The sequence below is a fragment of the Eptesicus fuscus genome, chromosome 5 (assembly GCF_027574615.1).
Source record: "Eptesicus fuscus isolate TK198812 chromosome 5, DD_ASM_mEF_20220401, whole genome shotgun sequence".
Taxonomy (NCBI): Eukaryota; Metazoa; Chordata; class Mammalia; order Chiroptera; family Vespertilionidae; genus Eptesicus; species Eptesicus fuscus.
Genome location: NC_072477.1, coordinates 100,712,931 through 100,731,581, shown reverse-complemented (window position 1 = coordinate 100,731,581; position 18,651 = coordinate 100,712,931). Strand labels below are relative to the sequence as shown.

Sequence of the window (18,651 nt, the reverse complement as noted above, 5' to 3'; positions counted from 1 at the left end):
TCCAACATTTAAGAATCAGTTTTATTTGAACTCTCCACCTGATACACTAGCAGTGCCTCTCTTTGGAAACATGTCTGGGCCCATTCTTAAAAAGTTAGACACAGTATCAGCCAAGCTGCATCCTCTACAGCCCTAGGTTTGGCAACCTTTTTCCTGAAATTTCTTCTTCCATGTTACTTTACAGATTTTTTATACTTTCAATTACCTAGTTAACAAATTTGTACTTAATTAGTTTTTTTCCCATTATTGCTCTTTTTTTTTCAAACACCTATGAGGTTTCTATTTATTGATGGAACCCAAATAATAGCCAGCCAATTGCCAGACATGTGAGTAAAACCACTGACCACAAGTTGACCAAAGATGCATAAGTTAGCCCAACCCAGTCTACACTACTACCTCCTAAATATGAGCTATGTTAATAGTTACTGCTTATGCTAAATATGTTTGGGGTAGTTATATAGTAAAAAAGATCACTAGCAAATATGAAAAATTAAAATAAGATGACATATGATTCAATAACTGTCATATGAGCATAAATGAAAAACCCTCACATCCCCACAAAAAAACCCCACTGATCTGTATGGCTCATGGTTATGCAGAGAAAATATTTCTCTCTCAAAACTGCTGGTGAAAATGTTCATTTTAAAAGCCGTTTAGGAATGCAGTCTAAAAATGTCTTTTAAAGTTAAAAATCCATGTATGCTTTAACAATCTCACTCCTGGAACTCTATCTCAATGAGATAAAAGTACCAATACATAAGGATATGTTTAGGAATACATTTACTAGTGGTAAAAAGCGAAACAAATAAACAAACAAAAAACAAAATAAAACACAAAAGAACAAAATACTAAAAAAAACCTTAATGCCCTTTAATAGGAAAATATCTGAACAAATAATTCTATTCCATGAAATATCATCCTGCCAGTAAAAAAAAAAAAAAAAAAAAAAAAGAGAGAGATAAAACCATTTCATTTTTAGGCTTGCAAGGATTCACTTAAGATATTTTAATAAAAAGTAAGATGCAAAATAAAAAACCATACTACAAAACTATTTTAATTACATACTTATTTTATGTCTTTAAGTATAATTTTTTACCTTGATTGTCAAAGGGTGATAAATTGATCACTTTTGTTGGGAATTTAGTTGATGTGATGTGCCTGGTGGACAAACCTTTTTGATGATATGAGAACTTATTTTTGTTTTTAAATAAATTCATACCTAAAATAAAATTTAAAAAGAAAATTACATGAAGACTTTGGATATTCACACTACTCCCTCAAATCCATGTCTTTAGTTATGGATACATAATGTTTTCTTCCCATATTTTTATTACTCCAGTTTCTATAAATTATTTCATTATTTTTTCTTCCTGTCTTTATTCTGTGTTCCTAGATAGCATCTTATTTTAAGCTTCATTGAGGTATACGTAGTATACAAAATTTTATACATATTTAATGTATATATTTTGATGTTTGAACATATTCATACACCTAGGATACCATCATCACTCTCAAAGTAATAAACATAACTATCGCCTCCAAAGACATCTTATGTGTCCCTGCTTTTGTGTGTGTAATAGGAACACTTAACACATGTACTTCCCTCTTAACAATTTTAAGTGCACAGCCCTGTATTGTTAACTCTAGACACAATGCTATACATGGATTTCTAGAGCTTCATCCAATGTAAACTAACTTTATACCCATTGAACAACTAATTTCTTCCTAATCTGTCCCTAGATTTTGAGTACTTTACATCTCATGTAAGTGGAATTATGCAGTATTTGTACTTCTGTGACTGGCTTATTTTACTTAGCATTAATGTCTTCCAGATTCATCCATGTTGTTGCATATGGAAAAGTGTGTGTTTTTTTTTAATATATATCTATACCAAATTTTATTTATTTATTTATTATTTTATTTATGTAGATATGCATTTATTTTTTCATTTTTTCTTTCTCTTTTTTTCTTTTCTTTTTTATTTAATATTATTTAAAAAATATTTCTTGTTGAAAGTATTACACTCATATGTGGAATCTAATGAACCAAATAAACTGATGATCAAAAATAGACCCAGAGACATAGAAGCATCCCAGAGACAAAGAAGCATGAACCTCAGAGGGAAGGGAGGGGAGGGTGGGTGGGAAGAGATCAAGGGATGAACTTGTATGCATATATGCATAACCCATAGACACAGTGGAGTGGTGAGGGCCTGGCGGGGGGGAAGGGAAGGGAGTGGGCTGGAAGAGGTTAATGGAGGAAAAGAAGGACCTATGCAAAATTATTTATTTCCCCCCACCTTTATTGAGATATAATTGACATGTAATATTATATAAGTTTAAGGAGTACAACATGATGATATGATACATGTATATATTATGAAAGGCTTACCACAATATGGGTAGTTAAAACCTCCATCACCATATGTAATTAGCTTTTTAAAATTTGTGGTAACAATATTGCATATCTACTTTCCTAGCAACTCTCAAGTGTATAATACAGTATTGTTAACTATAGTAATTACACTGTACATTAAATCCCAGAACTGATTCATCCTTTTTTAAAAATCCTCACCTGAGGATATGTTTATTGAATTTTTTTAGAAAGAGAGAAACATGGATGTGAGAGAGAGAAACATCAACTGGTTGCCTCTAGTATGTGCCCCAACTGCAGATCAAACCCACAACCTAAGTATGTACCCTAACCTGGAATTGAACCTACAACCTTTTGGTGTATGGAACAATGCTCCAACTAACTGAGGCACCTGGCCAGGGCAGAACTGATTTATCTTGTAACTGAAAGTTTGTACTCTGACCAACATCTCCCCATTTTCTCCACCCCACCACTCTTAGTAATCACCATTCTACTCTGTTTCAAGGAGATTAGTTTTTTTAGATTCCACATATGAGTGAGATCATACAAACGTTTTCTCTGTCTCATTTCACTTATATAATGACCTCTGTCCATTTATAATAATCACATTGTTGGTTGTTTTTTTGCTATTGAGTTGTATTAGCCCCTTACATAATTTGCATATTTACTTATATAATGACCTCAAGCTTTGGCAGGATTTCCTTTTTCATGGCTCAACAATACTTCATTGTGTATGTTATATCAAAATTTCCTTATCTCGTTAACTGTCTACTGACACATAGACTGTTTCCATGTCTTGGCTATTGTGACTAATGCTGCAATTAAAAGGGGAGTGCAGATAGCTCTTTAGGTAGTGATTTCATTTCTTTTAGATACATATCCAGAAGTGAGATTGTTAAGTTATGGTAGTTCGATTTTTAATTTTTGGAGGAACATCTATGCTGTTTTCCATAGTGACTGTGTCAAATACAATTTTACCAACAATGTACAAGGGTTCCATTTTCCCGACATCCTTGCCAACATTTATTTCTTGTCTTCTTTTAAATATGTTTTTATTGGTTTCAGAGAAAGGAAAGGGAAGGGAAAGAGAGATAGAAACATTAATGAAAAGAGAGAATCATTGGTCTGCTGCCTCCTGCATGCCCCTGACTGGTGATTGAGCCCCGGACATGTGCACTGACTGGGGATTAAACTGTGACCGCCTAGTTCCGTGGTCGGCAAACTTCGGCTCGCGAACCACATGTGGCTTTTTGGCTCCTTGAGGGTAGCTCTTTCACAAAATACCAAGGCAAGGGCGAGTCTATTTTGAAGAAGTGGCATTAGAAGAAGTTTAAATTTAAAAAATTTGGCTCTCAAAATAAATTTCAGTCGTTGTACTGTTGATATTTGGCTCTGTTGACTAATGAGTTTGCTGACCACTGTCCTAGTTCATAGATGGACATCCACTGAGCCACCCCCAACAGGCTATTTCTTGTCTTTTTTATGCTAGCCATCCTAACAGGTATGAGATAATATCTCATTGTGATTTTAATTTGCATTTTTAAAACTAGTAATGTTCAATACCTTTTTGTGTACCTATTGACTATTTGTGTCTATTCAGGCCCTCTGTCCATTTATAATAATTTAATTTGCATTTTTAAAACTAGTAATGTTCAATACCTTTTTGTGTACCTATTGACTATTTGTGTCTATTCAGGCCCTCTGTCCACTATTTGTGTCTATTCAGGCCCTCTGTCCATTTATAATAATCACATTTTTTGTTTGTTTTTTGCTATTGAGTTTACTAGCCCCTTACATAATTTGGATATTAACAATTATCCTATATATTAAAGGGTAATATGCAAATTGACCCTAATAGCGGAATGACCAGGAACGACCTGTTGCTATAATGAAAGGGAGTGAATTGACAATCCTCAGGGGGAAAGGGGTGTGGGGGTGCAGGAAGAGACTGTACAAAAATGTTAATCCAGGGGGCAGATGCTCAACACAGGAACTGCCCCCTGGTCTTCAGTGCGCTCCCACAGGGGAGCGCCACTCAGACAGAAGCCAGGCTCATGGCTGGCGAGTGCAGTGGTAGTAGGCAGGTGGTAAGGAGTAAGGGGTCCTGGACTGCGAAAGCCCTGGACTGCAAGAGGGATGTCTGACTGCTGGCTTAGGCCTGATCCTAAGGGCCTACGAGAGGGCGCAGGCCAGGCTGAGGGACTCCCCCCGCCCCCCGCCACTGCCGCCCCAGTGCATGAATTTCATGTACCAGGCTTCTAGTAAGATAGATGGTTTGCAAATATTTTCCCCATTTTGTAGGTTACCTTTTTATTTTGCTGATGGTTTTTGTTTTGTTTTTGCCAGAAGGTTTTATTTTTTTAATTTTTTAAAAAATAAATCTTTATTGTTCAGATTATTACAATTGTTCCTCTTTCCCCCCCTATAGCTCCCCTCCACCCAGTTCCCACCCCACCCTCTGCTTTACTCCCTCACCCCCCCTAATGTCCTCATCCATAGGTGTACGATTTTTGTAGTCGCTTCCTGCACCCCCACACCCCTTTCCCCCTGAGGATTGTCAACTCACTCCCTTTCTATGCCCCTGATTCTATTATATTCACCAGTTAATACTGTTCATCAGATTTTTTATTCACTTGATTTTTAGGTTCACTTGTTGATAGATATGGATTTGTTGTTCATAATTTTTATCTTTACCTTTTTCTTCTTCTACCTCTTCTTAAAGAATACCTTTCAGCATTTCATATAATACTGGTTTGGTGGTGATGAACTCCTTAGCTTTTTCTTATCTGTGAAGCTCTTTATCTGCCTTTCAATTCTGAATGATAGCTTTGCTGGGTAGAGTACTCTTGGTTGTAGGTTCTTGCTATTCATCACTTTGAATATTTCTTGCCATTCCTGTCCAGCCTGCATAGTTTCTGTTGAGAAATCAGCTGACAATCGTATGGATGCTCCCTTGTAGGTAACTAACTGTTTTTCTCTTGCTGCTTTTAATATTCTCTCTTTGTCTTTTGCTCTTGGCATTTTAATTATGATGTGTCTTGGTGTGGTCCTCTTTGGATTTCTTTTGTTTGGGATTCTCTGTGCTTCCTGGACTTGTAAGTCTATTTCTTTCAGCAGGTGGGGGAAGTTTTCTGTCATTATTTCTTCAAATAGGTTTTTAGTATCTTGCTCTCTCTCTTGTTCTGGGACCCCCATAATTCTGATGTTGGTATGCTTGAAGTTGTCCCAGAGGCTCCATACACTATCTTCAAATTTTTGGATTCTTTTTGTTTTTTGTTTTTCTGGTTGAGTGTTTTTTGCTTCTTTGTATTTCAAATCTTTGACTTGATTCTTGCAATCATCTAGTCTGCTGTTGGATCTCTGTATATGATTTTTTATTTCAGTCAGTGTATGCTTAATTTCTAGTTGGTCCTTTTTCATTTCCTTGAGGGTCTCACTAAATTTATCGGCCTTTTCTAGAAAATTCTTGAAAAACCTTATAAACATGGTTTTGAACTCTATATCCAGTCATTTGCTTTCCTCCATTTCTTTCATTTGTGACCTGTTTCTTTGTCTCTGCATTTTGGCTGCTTTCCTGAGTTGATAGAGTCGCTTTGTGTGCTAGGTGTCCTATAGGGCCCAGTGGCTCAGCCTCCCCAGTTACCTGAGGTGGACACTCTTGGTGCACCCCTTTGTGGGCTGTGTGCACAGTCTTGTTGTAGTTAAGCCTTGATTGCTGTTGGTATCACTGGGAGGAATTGACCTCCAGGCCAATTGGCTGTGAGGATCAGCTGTGTCTATGCTGGGAGAACTTCTGTGCTGGAGACACCCTTATGAGACAAGACTTGCAAAAGCCTCTGTGTTCAGCTTGGATGGGGCGGAGTCTCAGGGCAGAGCAGACAGCATTGGCTTCCCATCAGCCCTGCCCTAAGAGGCCCTTGGATCTCAGTGTCCCACAATAATTGCTGAAAGCACATCTTAGAGAAAGCCACCCTTGAGTTTTGCCCATTGCCAGATAGTCCAGTTTCTCCCTGAATGAGTCTGGGTCCCCAGAGTCTCTCCTGGAACTGGAGTTCAGAGCAGTCAGGAGCTTTTGTCTCCTTCCCGCTTGATAAAGCCAGCCTCGGTACCTCTGCCTTCCACAGTTCCTCTGAGTCTCAGTGTGCTTTTCTCTTTCCTGACAGTCCAGTTTCTCCCTGTATGAGTCTGGGTCCCCAGAGTCTCACCCGGAACAGGAATTAAGTGCAGTTGGGAGCTTTTGTCTCCCTCCTGCTTGAGAAAGCCAGCTGCATACTCAGTTGCTAGTCCTCTCCATGTGCGTGTCTCTGTACCTGTGCCTTCTGCAGCTCCTCTGAGTCTCAGTGTGCTTTTCTCTTTCCTTCTAGTATAGAATTTCTACTCAGCCAGCCTTCCTGCGGTTGTGGATGGTGTCCGTTTTGTCTTTTAGTTGTAATTTTGAAATTGTTGTGCAAGGCAGTTTAGGTGTTTATCTATGTCGCCATCTTGGTTTCTCCTCTTGCCAGAAGTTTTTAAATTTGATGTTGTCCCATCTGTTGATTTTTGCTTTTGTTGCATGTGCTTTCGGTGGAAGATCCATAATATTGTCACCAAGACTAATGTCAAGGAGATTTTCTTTTCTTCTGTGCTTTCTTGGAGAAATATTAAGGGTTTAGGTCTCACATTTAAGTCTTTAATCCATTTCAACTTAATTTTTGTTAATGATATAAAATATGAGTCAATTATATTCTTGCATGTGGATGTCAAAATTTCCAAACCATTTATTGAAGATAATATCATTGAGTATTCTTGGCTCCCTTGTGAAATACTAGTTGTCACCATGAGGCTATATTCAGGCAATTGATTCTGTTCCATTGGTGCATGGTCTGTTTATGTGTCAGTATCATCGTGTTTTGATTATTATCGCTTTGTAACAGTTTGAAATCAGGAAATGTGATGCCTCTACCTTTGTTTTTGTCTCACAGGATTGCTTTGGCTATTAAGAGTCTTTTGTGGTTCCAACAAATTTTTCTTATTTTTGGAAAAAACCATTAGAATATTGATAAGGATTGCATTGAATCTATAGATGGATGGGGGTGGGTATTGATATTTTAAAAACATTAACTCTTCTAATGCATAAACCCAGGATATAATTACATTTATATGTGCTTCTTCAAATTTTTCCATCAAAGTGTTATAGATTTTACTGTTTAGATAGATCATTCTCAACCTTGCTTAAATTTATTCCTAAGAAGTCTTTGTGTGTGTGTGTGTGTGTGTGTGTGTGTGTGCATGTGTGTGTACATGTTCAACCTTTATTATAAAGTGCATTGTACCCATCTGACCAAGAAAACTCTTTTATCAGAAAAGATAGGTATGAAAGGGCCCTTCACAAAGCATGCAGCCACCAGCCCATAGTGCTTTCAAGGACATGCCATTAGAATTAAGCCTCACCCTTGGGCACCCTCAACTTAGGGGCCAAATAGAGTCCAGCCCTGTCTCCCATCACTCTTCCCCAGGGCAATCCCAACCTGGACTTGAGCCAACAGGGCTAAGGGTCCTTGGAGGACAGGTTCTCTCACGTTGAGGGTATGCCTCTTCTTCTAACACCAGGTCTTGATATTTCATTCACAGCCCAACTGACACCTGGTTGGGCTGTGAATGAAAGTATCCACCCCAGTATTTTAAGTATCCACCCCAGTATTCTATTATTAAGTATCCACCCCAGTATTGGGCTGTGAATGAAAGTATCCACCCCAGTATTTTAAGTATCCACCCCAGTATTCTATTTTTAAGTATCCACCCCAGTATTCTATTATTTTTTTATGCTATTGTACATGGAATTGTTTTATTTCTATTTCAGATAGTTCATTCTTAGTGTATAGAAATGAAAAAGATTTCTATATTTTGATTTTCCTAACCTTCAACTTTATTTGCTTATTAGTTCTAGTTTTTAGAATTTTCTCTAAATTATTTGCAAAGAGAGACTATACCATATTACTTTGTTCTTTTTAATTGCCCGTTTTCTTTATATTTCTTGCCAGATTACTAGGAATTTCAGTACTAAGTTGAATAGGAGTGATGAGAGTAGGCATATTATTTCTAATCTTATAGAAAAACCATTTAAACTTTCATCATTGACTGTGATTTAGCTGTGGGATTGTTGGGTATATCCTTCTATGCCAAATTTGTTGAGAGTTTTTAATCATGGAAAGATCTTGAACTCCATCAAAGGCCTTTTCTGCATCCATTGCGATGAGTATATGATTTTTACCCTTCGTTTTGTTAATGTTGTATATCACATATATTGATTTAGATGGGTAGAAACATTCTTGTATGCCATAGGTCATGGAGTATGGATCCTTTTAAAGTGCTGTTAAATTTGGTTTGCTAATATTTTGTTGAGAATTTTTGCATCAATTTTTATCAGGGATATCATTATCAGATTTGTAGTTTTATTTTCTTGTGGTGTTCTTATCTGCTTTGGTATCAGAATAATGCTAGTCTTGCAAAATAAGCTTGAGAAAACTTTCTCCTTTTTGTTTTGGAAGAGTTTGAGAAGGATTGGTATTAATTTGTCTTTAAATGTTTGGTAAACTTCATAGTGAAACCATGTAGGTGGACTATTCTTTAATGTTTTTTTTTAATTACTGATTAAATCTTCTTATTGCTATTGGTGTGTTCTGATTTTATATTTCTTTATGATTCAGTATTGGTAGGTGGTATGTTTCTAAGAATTTATTTACCTCTTCTAGGTTATCTAATTTGTTAGCATATAATTATTTATAGTATCTCTTATAGTGTTTGTATCTCTTGTAGTGTTACATGTAATGTCTCTTCTTTAATTTCTGACTTTATTTGAGTCTTTTCTCTCTTTCCTATTTAGCCTAGTTAAAGGTTTGTCAGCATTGCTTACCTTTAAAAAAAACCAACAACAAAAATACCGTTAGCATCTTTGATCCTTTTATTGTCTTTCTGGTCTCGATTTCATTTATTTTCACACTGATGTTGTTATTTCCTTACATATGCCAATTTTGGGCTTAATTGTACTTCTTTTTCTAGTTTATAAGTTTTTCTCTTATAACTGCTTTTGCATCATCCCCTAAGTTTTGATGTGATGAGTTTTCATTTTAATTTGTTCCAATATTTTTTTTTAATTTTATATTTTATTTCTTCTTTGACCCATTGATTGTTCAGGAGTGTGTTGTTTAATTTTCACATATTTGTGAATTTTCCATTTTTCACCTAGTTACTGGTTTTTCCTTTTATACTATTGTGGTCAGAAAAGATACTTAAATATGCTAAGACTTGCTTTGTGAATACCATATGATCTATCCTGGACAATGTTGTGTGTGAACTTGCAAAGAATGGAATGCACTCTATATGACTTTTAGACCAATTTGGCCTACCTATAGTTCAAATTCAATTTTTTTTCATTGATCTTCTGTCTGGATAATCTACTGATTGTTGGGGGTGGAGTGTTGACATATCCTACTATTATTGTAATTCTCCCTTTACACCTATTAGTATTTAACATATTTAGGTATCTGATGTTGAATGCTTATATACTTGTGATCTTTTTATCATTATATAATGATTTTTGTCTCTTATTACTACTTCCGAGTTTGTCTATTTTGTCTGATATAAGTGTAGTTAATCCTGCTCTAATTTGATTTCCATTGACATGGAATATCTTTTTCCATTATTTCACTTTGACTCTATGTGTGTCCTTAAAGTTGAAGTGAGTCTCTTGTTTAGCAATATAGTTTGGTCCCTGTCTCTCCCTCTCTCTCTTCCTCTCTTTCTCTCTCTCATAACTGGTTATGCTCTAATCTACACTAATAAAAGATAAATATGCAAATTGATAATCACTTCACGACACCCACTAGCCAATCAGGAGTGAGTATGCAAATTAAATGACAAAGATGGAGGCGGCCCCACCCCACCAGCCACTCTGGGCCCTGGGCAGCACACATGCAGTCATGGAGTGGCCAGGTCGGACAGGGCAGAATGCCTGCTATGAGGGGAAGGGAAGGGGGCGGAGGGAGCTACAGGAGTGGTGCTCAGGCTGGAGCAAAGACTGAAGGCTCCCACCAGAGTAAAGACTGAAGGCTCCAGCTAGAGTGAAGATGGAAGGTGGCAGCCAGAGCGAAGGCCTGAGTCCCGTGTGCCGGGGGAAAACTGGTGCAGCAGCCAGGGGAAGGAAGGCTTATTGCATGAATCTTTGTGCAATGGGCCTCTAGTTTTTAATAAATGGTCAAAGGAGGTAGGGTGTGGGTGAGAGAGGACACCCTCCAACCTAGAGTTGGGAGGAAGCACACTCAGTTGCCAAGCTTGATGGCAGGGCTGCCTAGCCATGGACAACAGGTGATGCGCCTGGGACACCCGGACAGGTTTGGCTGGGAAGTAGGGAGTGGGGAGGGAGCTGCAAGGTGCACCCTGGGGCCTCAGGAAACCACTGGGAAACTGGAGCTTCTCTGGTGAATTCTGCAGGGTGATGGTAGAGGATAAGGTCGTGGTCTGTGCGCTGGGCCCAGGGAGCCGTGGGGTCCCACCAGCAGAAATTTGGCATGCACCTGCTCATGTGTCCAGACACTTGGTCCCTGCAGAATTGCCTCTGGAGTTTCTTAAGCAATTTCTTATAACCCCGTGGATTAGGCATCCAGAATCCCACTTGTCCCTGGGTTCACAAATTCTGATCACTGGGAGAGAGAAACTGAGCTTTTCTTAGGGACCTGCGCAAATTGGTGCTTAATTTGCCCTGAATTGTTGTGATTCTATTTTTGTTTTGTTTTTCTTCCTCTAGACTGAATTTGTGGAAGCCTCTCTTGCACCCTATAACCCATAGGAGTTAGGTACATCCTCCGCTTTGTCTTTCTCCTCCAATTCCACTGCCTAGACTAAAAAAGTGGGAGGGCTACAGGGAAAGGACCAGGGGACACTACCTGGGCTGCACCTTCCCTTCCAGGCGAGAATTGGCTTTTTCTCCAAGGGGTGGGAGGAGATAGTGTCTATGTGCTGTGGGGGTGCAGAGGGCAGGGGGCCAGATCAATGGTGCAGCTCCAAGGATCGTGGCACAGAAAACTAGCAGACCTGTGGCCTCTGTAAGCCTTTACACTCATCCTAGGTGGAAGGAAAGACACAGAGTCGGCCGGTTCTACCTAGCCATATACCTTGCAGGAGAAGGATATCATGTTGGTAGTCCTTAACCTGAATTTAATGTAATCAAGAACTAAAAGCGGTGATCCAGTAATTAAATTTCAGGACCTGGGAGCTGCACACCTTCCTGATTTCTATTCCTTGTTTAGCCTATATGTGTCAGAAAATAGGGTATTTCATCCCCCTATACCTGTCCTTATAAGTGGAGATTTGTGGTGGGTGAACTGCAACACTTGTCAAAGACAGACTTCCTTGTGTGAAGAGAAGGAAATATGCATTGTCAATATCCCTTGAAGTATTTGTGCCACCCAGTCTCACTTGGTGGCTTAGTTGCTGTGTTCTTCTTCTCTTTTCTTTTCCTTCCTTTTCTTCCTCTCCCTTCCTTCTTCTTCTTCTCCTTCTCCTCCCACCCCCTCCTCCTTCTTCTTTCTTCCTCCTCCTCTCTTCCTCCTACTCCACCTTCCTTCCTCCTCCCCCTCCTCCTCATTCTTTCTTTCTCACTGCAGTTTCGTTTAGCTGCTAACAATCTGGGCTATCAAGTCTGTCCGTGCTGTTCTCATATCATTAGCTTAAAACCCTTGCCTTCCTATCATGAATGACAGCTGTTTAAAAATGTTTTCCCACCATACCCTTGTCAGCCTTGGGTACTTTGATTCTGGTCAGCCTCTCATCCTTGATGTAAGTCCTCATCAAGTTCAATACCACTTGACATAAAATTCCATCTCAGCAAAGACTTCCATTGATTTCTAGGGGCCAGGCACCCAAAATAGGTCTGGATCAAGGATGGCATTCTGAGGCAGAGAAGAGTGAGTACCTTGTTTGTTTCTGTAGATGTTTCTGACAAGTTGTGAGGCAATCACATCTCTCACATCCAGTCAGTCATCAGGTCCTTCCAGTTGACTTTCGAAGTAATTCTTACATATTTTCCTTTTTTTGCATGTCTCTTAGTTTGGTCTCTTTAAAAATATTTATCCATTCAGCCACTCTATGCCTATTTTTAAATTAAATGTATTGTAGTGACATTGGTTAATAAGATTATATAGGTTCCAAGTTAATAACATTGGTTAATAAGATTATATAGGTTCCAATTCTATGATATATCATCTGTATGTTGCGTTGTGTGTCCACCACCCAAAGTCAAATCTTCTTCCCTCACCATATATTTGACCTCTCCTTACACTTTACTATCCCCACCTTTTTATCCTGGTAACTACCATATTGATGTCTGAGACTATGAATTTTGTTTCTCTTGTTTGTTCATTTGTTGCTTTCAGTTTTATATGAGTGAAATCCTATGGTTCTTAACTTCTTTTATCTGGCTCATTTCACTTAGCATAATATTCTCAAGGTCTATTCAATGCTGTAACAAATGCCAGTATTTAATATTTTCTTATGGCTGAGTAGTATTCCATTTTACATATGCATCACATCATCCTTATCCAGTCATCTATTGAAGGATACTTCACTTTGGTTATTTCCATTTACATGTTTTGACCACTGTGAAAAAAGTTGCAATGAACATAGGGGTACATGTACCTTTATGAATAAATTATCTGAAATTTTGGGGGTAGATATCCAAAAGTAGGGTCATATGGTAATTATATTCTTAATTTTTTGAGGAGGCTCTGTATGGTATTCCATAGTGGCTGTACCAGTTTACCACAGCAACAGCAATGAATGGAGGATTCCTTTATCTCCACAACCACTCCAGCACTTGTTATTACTTGTTTTGTTGATAATAGCTGTTCTAACAGGTGTGAGGTGGTATCTCACTGTAGCTTTGATTTACATTTCCCTAATAGCTAGTGAAGTTGAGCATATTTTCATATGTCTGTTGGCAAACTGTATGCCTTGTTGGGTGAAGTTTCTGTTCAGGTTATCTGCCTATTTTTAAATAATTAATTAATTAGTTAATTTTACTTTTTATTGAATTTATTGAAGTGACACTGGTTAAAATAATTATACAGTTTCAGGTGCACAATTCTATAACACATTATCTACACACTGTATTGTGTGTTCACCAACCCAAGTCAAGTCTCTGTCCATCACCATTTATCTCCCTTATATCCTCCTGTTCCTCCCACAACACCCTCTCCCTAGCAATAACCACATTGTTCTCTGTGGATTGTTTGTTTGGTGTTGAGTTGTGTGAGTTCTTTATGTATTTTGGATATTAACCCCTTTCAGAGCTATTGTTAACAAATATCTTTTCCCATTTGGTTAGTTGCCTTTTTTGTTTTGTTCATGGTTTCTTTTGCTGTGCAGAAGCTTTTTAGTTTGATATAGTCCTATTTACTTATGTTTGCCTTTAATTCTCTTGCCTTTGGGGTCAAATTCATAAACTCCTCTCTAAAACCAAGCTCCATTAGTTTAGTACCTATGATTTCTTCTATGTAATTTATTGTTTCAGGTCTTTATGTGGGGCTTTGATATATTATTTTTCTTTATTGATTAAGGTATTACATATGTGTCCTTATCCCTCCATTGCTCCCCCATCCTCCCACTCATCCCTTCACACCTCTGGTGTCTGTATCCACTGGTTAGGCTTATACGCATGCATACAAGTCCTTTGGTTGATCTCTCCCCTTTACTCCTCCCCTCCCCTACCTTTCCTCTGAGGATTGATGGTCTGAATGATGCTTCTCTGTCTCTGGATCTGTTTTTGTTCATCAGTTTATGTTGTTCATTATATTCTACAAATGAGTGAGATCGTGTGATATTTATCTTTCTCTGACTGGCTTATTTTGCTTAGCATAATGCTCTCCAATTCTATCAATGCTGTTGCAAATGGTAAGAATTCCTTCTTTTTTACAGCAGTGTAGTATTCCATTTTGTAGATGTACCACAGTTTTTTAATCCACTCATCTGCTGATGGGCACTTAGGCTGTTTCCAAATCTTAGTTATTGTAAATTGTGCTGCTATGAACATAGGGGTGCATATATCCTTTCTGATTGGTGTTTCTGTTTTCTTAGGATATATTCCTGGAAGTGGGATTACTGGGTCAAATGGGAGTTTCATTTTTAGTTTTTTTAGGAAACTCCATACTGTTCTCCACAGTGGCTGCACCAGTCTGCATTCTCGCCAGCATTTGCCATTTGTTGATTTGTTGATGATAGCCATTCTGACAGGTGTGAGATGGTACCTCATTGTCGTTTTGATTTGCATCTCTCAGATGATTAGTGACTTTGAGCATGTTTTCATATGTTTCTTGGCCTTCCTTATGTCTTCTTTCGAAAAGTATCTGTTTAGGTCCGTTGCCCGTTTTTTGATTGGGTTGTTTATCTTCCTTTTGTTAATTTGTATGAGTTCCCTGTAAATGTTGGAGATTAAACCCTTATCAGAGATAACATTGGCAAATATGTTCTCCCATGCAGTGGGCTTTCTTGTTGTTTTGTTGATGGTACATTTGCTGTGAAGCTTTTTATTTTGATATAGTCCCATTTGTTTATTTTCTCTTTACTTTCCATTGTCCTAGGAGCTGTATCGGTGAAGTTATTGCTTTTGCATATGTCTGAGATTTTGCTGCCTGTGGATTCCTCTAAGATTTTTTATGGTTTCCCGTCTTATGTTTAAGTCCTTTAATCATTTTGAGTTTATTTTTATGTATGGGGTAAGTTGGTGGTCTAGTTTCATTTTTTTGCATGTATCTGTCCAATTTTCCCAATATCATTTACTGAAGAGACTGTCTTGACTCCATTGTATGTTCTTGCCTCCTTTGTCAAATATTAACTGAGCATAGTAGTTTGAGTTGATTTCTGGGTTCTCTATTCTATTTCATTAATTTTTATATCTGGGGACTATCAGTAGTCTAGTTGCATTCTTTTGCATACGGCTTTCCAATTTTCCCAGCACCATTTATTGAAGAGGGTTTCTTCTGTCCATTGTATGCTCCTTTGTCAAAAATTATTTGCCCATATACACGTGGGTTTATTTCTGGACTCTCAATTCTTTTCCATTGGTCAGTGTGTCTGGTTTTCTGTGCATACTATCCTGTTTTAATTTGTGTCAATTTGCAGTATAATTTTAAGTCAGAGTGTGTGATATCGCTGGCTTCATTCTTTTTTATCAGGATTCCTTTGGCTTTGGGGTCTTTTGTGGTTCCATACAAATCTGATAAATTTTTGTTCTATTTCTTTAAAAAATGCCAATTGGATTTTGATGGGGATTGCATTAAATCTGTATGTTGCTTTGGATAATATGGGCATTTTAACTATGTTGATCCATGAACACAAGACATTTTCCCATTTCTTTGTATCTTTTTCAGTGTCCTTTAATAATGCTTTGTAGTTTCCACTGTATAGGTCCTCCTTCACAAGTTTGGTTAGGTTTATTCCTAGATATTACATTCTTTTTGTTGCAATTGATAAATGAATTATTTTTTACTCTTCTCTTTTTTAAAATTTTATTGTTAGTATATAGGAAGGTAGTGAATTTTTGTTCATTAATTTTGTATTTTAGTTGAAATTCCAGTTTGGTCCTTGGAGTGTGTCTGTGCAGCATCCACTTATTATGCCACCACTTTTAATCTTTCTGTAGATTAACTTTGCATCCTGCAAATTTACTGTATTTGTTTATTGTTTCTAATAGATTTTGGTGGACTCTTTAGGGTTTTCTATATAAATTATTATGTCATCTGCAAAAAGTGACATTTTTTACTTCTAATTTCCAGTTAGGATGCCTTTTATTTCTTTCTCTTGCCTGATTTCTTGACTAGGACTTCCAGTACTATGTTGAATCAAGTGGTGATTGGGCATCCTTGTCTTGTTCCTGATAATAGAAAAGAAGCTTTCAGGTTTTGATCATTAAGTATATTGGTGGAAGATTTGTCATATTTGGACTTTATTGAAGAACTTTCCTTCTATACCCATTTTATTGAGTGTTTTAATAATAAATGTATGTTGTATTTTGTCAAATGCTTTTGCTGCAAGTATTGGTATGATCATACGATTTTTATCCTTTATTTTGTTAATGTGGTGCATTACATTGATCAATTCGAATATGTTGAACCAGCTTTCTGTACCTGGAATGAAGCTCACTTTATCATGATGTATTATTTTTTTAAATGTATTGTTGTATTTAATTTGCTAGTATGCTGTTTAGGATTTTTGCATCTGTAATCATCAGAGATGTTGGACTGTAGTTTTCTTTTTCTTTTCTTTCCTCGTCTTTTCTTTTTGATATCCTTGCCAGGCTTTGGCATCAGGGTTTTGTTGGCCTCATAAAATGTGGTAGGAAATATTTTCTTTTCTTCAGTTCTTTAGCAGAATTTGAGGATAGTTATCAAATCTTTGAATGTTTGGAAGAATTCATTAGTGAAACCATCTGGTTCTGGCCTTAACTTTTGGGGAGGCTTTGTATAGTTGTTTTAATTTCCTCACTGTTTATCAGTCTATTTAGATTTTCAAGTTCTTTGTGATTCAATCTAAGAAGGTTATGTATTTCTAGAAACATCTCAATATATTCTAGGTTATGGACCTTGGTGGCATATAGTGTTTCGTAGTAAGATCTTGTATGATTCTTGTATATCTGTGATGTCTCTTTCCCTTCTGATTTTGTTTATTTCAGTCTTTTAAATTTTGTCCTTAGGGAGTCTAGCCATAGATTTGATTATTTTATTAATTTATTATAATAACAAGCTCTTTGTTGCATTGTTGTTGTTTTTTTGTGTGTAGGCTTTTTGTTCCCCATTTTATTTAATTGTCCTATAATTTTTATTATTTTCTTTTAAAAAACGTATTTTATTTATTTCAGAAAGGAAGGGAGGAGAGATAGAAAAACATCAATGATGAGGCAGAACCATTGATCAGCTGCCTCCTGCATGCCCCCTACTGGGGATCGAGCCTACAACCTGGGTATGGCCCTGAGGAGGAATTAAACTGTGACCTCCTGGTTCATAGATTAACGCTCCACAACTGAGCACCACCGGCTGTGCTACTTTCTTTCTTTTTCTGACCTCGGGCTGTGTTTGTTCCTTTTTTTCTAGTTCTTTAAGATGCAATGTTAGGTTCTTACTTGGGATTTCTCTTGTTTCTTGAGATTTCATCTGTAATGATATAAACTTTCCTTTTATTACTACTTGTGCTGCATCCTAAAAGTTTTCCTATGTCTATTGTCATTTTTATTTATCTCTATATGTCTTTTGATTTCATCTTTTAATTCTCCCTGACTCAGTCATTGTTTAGTAACCTGTTGTTTTATCTCCACATAGTTCTGCCCCCCCCCCCACACACTTCCTTTTGCAGTTAATTTCCCATTTCAAAGCACTGTATTCAGAGAATACATTTGGTATGATTTCAATCTTCTTAAATTTGTTAAGGCTAGATGTGTGTCCCAACATATGGTCTATCCTTGAGAATGTTCCATGTGCACTGGGTATGAATGTATAATCTGGTGTCCTTGCATAAAAGGCTCTATAAATGTTAATTTTGTTTATTTGTTCTAATGTGTCATGTAGGCTGATAGTTCTTTATTGATTTTCTGTTTGGATGATCTATCTAGAGCTGTCTAAAGAATATTTAACTCCCTAACTATGATTGTGTTTCTGTCAGTTTTTCCCTTGAGTTCTGTTAGTAGTCACTTTATATATTTCTGTGCTCCTTGATTGGGAAGTGTGATGTTTTAATGTAATATCCCCTTTATCATTATAAAATGTTCATTTTGTCTCTTCTTACCTTTTTTAAAAAATATTTAAATCTATGTTGTCAGATATAACTGTGACCACACCTACTTATCTCTGGATGCCATTTTCCTGCAGAATCGTTTTCCACTCTTTCACTTTGAGTTTATATTTGTCTTAGCAGCTTAGACGTGTTGCCTGAAGGCATCATATGTTTGGGTTTTATTTTTTGATCCAATCTGCTACTCTGTGACATTTTATTGGTAAGTTTAGTGCATTTACATGTAGGTGATTATAGAGGTATGAAGATTTCCTATAGCCATTTTGTTTAGTTTTCTGATAGCTCTGTGTCTCCTTTGTTTCTTATCCCTTGTATTTTTGACCTTTGTTTTAGTTTGATGGTATTCTATAAGCTTTTCCTCTTTCTTTTTTTTTAAGTTATGTGTCTCAGTTTTGTTTTTCTGTGTGTGGTTACAATTAGGTTTATGCAAAAATAGTTTTATGTATTCAATAGTCTTTTCCTCTG

The 18,651-nt window shown here is 37.1% G+C and overlaps 1 protein-coding gene across 2 annotated transcripts in view; it reads right to left on the bottom strand.

The window, feature by feature from the left end:
• The window catches only part of LOC114227992 (coiled-coil domain-containing protein 7-like), a 245,064-nt gene that overhangs the window by 66,692 nt on the left and 159,721 nt on the right, over nucleotides 1-18,651 (bottom strand). Inside the window, exon 20 of one of the 2 annotated variants that reach the window (XM_054716617.1) lies at nucleotides 1,097-1,219. The exons of the other annotated variant lie outside the window; for it this stretch is intronic. Coding sequence (XP_054572592.1) covers nucleotides 1,097-1,219 — 123 coding nt within the window. The remainder of the gene's footprint in view (nucleotides 1-1,096; nucleotides 1,220-18,651) is intronic. 2 annotated transcript variants of the gene reach the window in all.